This window comes from Leptonychotes weddellii, unplaced genomic scaffold (genome assembly GCF_054177405.1).
Source record: "Leptonychotes weddellii isolate Sample4059 unplaced genomic scaffold, ASM5417740v2 HiC_scaffold_39551, whole genome shotgun sequence".
NCBI classification, from domain to species: domain Eukaryota; kingdom Metazoa; phylum Chordata; class Mammalia; order Carnivora; family Phocidae; genus Leptonychotes; species Leptonychotes weddellii.
The window spans coordinates 1-1,001 of NW_028000548.1; the positions used below are offsets into that span (position 1 = coordinate 1).

General features: G+C 54.9%; 1 protein-coding gene across 1 annotated transcript; it reads left to right on the forward strand.

Moving 5' to 3' along the window:
* Nucleotides 1-6: 6 nt before the first annotated feature.
* LOC145719345 (cell adhesion molecule CEACAM1-like) lies at nucleotides 7-996 on the forward strand (the record flags this gene model as incomplete). Its single annotated transcript, XM_081810838.1, has 2 exons — nucleotides 7-433; nucleotides 806-996. Coding segments are annotated over exons 1-2 (549 nt in total), but the record flags the coding sequence as incomplete, so codon positions are not given.
* Between the last annotated feature and the right edge of the window lie 5 nt (nucleotides 997-1,001).

Here is a 1,001-nt window from a genome sequence, read left to right on the forward strand (position 1 = left end):
TCCTCTTGCATTTGTCTTGAGCTACACAGACCTGCCTTATTCTTTGAAGGACTCAGGTTCACTGAGAGGTGAGAGATGCCAACTCTGATTCGAGATGCCTATGGAGGAATCACAGGTACCACTCAGGGCAACGTTCTTTCTGTTGTCTGCACAGCGGAGTTACCCAAACCCAAAATCGCAAGCAACAACTCCAATCCCGTGGAGAATGTGGATTCTGTTGTATTAACGTGTGGACCTCAGACTCAGAGCACAAGCTACCTGTGGTCAGTAAACAATGAGAGCCTCCCGGCCAGCACCAGGCTGCAGCTGTCCCTGGACAACAGGACTCTCACTATACACGGTGTCACAAGGCATGGCACAGGACCCTATGAGTGTGAAACTTGGAACCCAGTGAGTGCTGGTCGTAGTGACCCATTCACCCTGAATGCTCTCTGTGAGTAACTCCCTTCCTACCTGGCCCGGGCTGCCAGCCCAAATCCACATGCCGGGGGCCAGGCCACATCCATCCTTCTGGGGTCCGAATCCATGACTCTCAGCTGGACCCCCAGGCTGGCCATGGCTTCTTGTCCCAGGCAAACCTGGGCAGCCCCAGCCTAAGCCAAGACTAGGAGGGGACAGGCTGCTTCTCCCTGAGAGGGGAAACAGGTGAATGTCTCAGACCCAGGCTCAGTGAACACAGGGGGCTTTGGACTTTTTAAAATGAGGTTGGGACCCAGCTCAGAGGGACACTGTGGCCCTAATACAGACCAGGAGCTTCAGTTTCCCTCGGATTGCATCACCTGTGGCTCTATTCTGTTTGCTCCAGATGGCCCGGACGCCCCCACCATTTCCCCCTCAGACTCCTTTTACCATCCAGGGGCCACCCTCAGTCTCTCCTGCCACGCAGCCTCTAACCCGCCCGCACAGTATTCTTGGTTTATCAGTGGGAGGCCCCAGCCACTCACACAGGAGCTCTTTATCCCCAACATCACTGCGAATGATGGTGGATCGTATACCTGCCT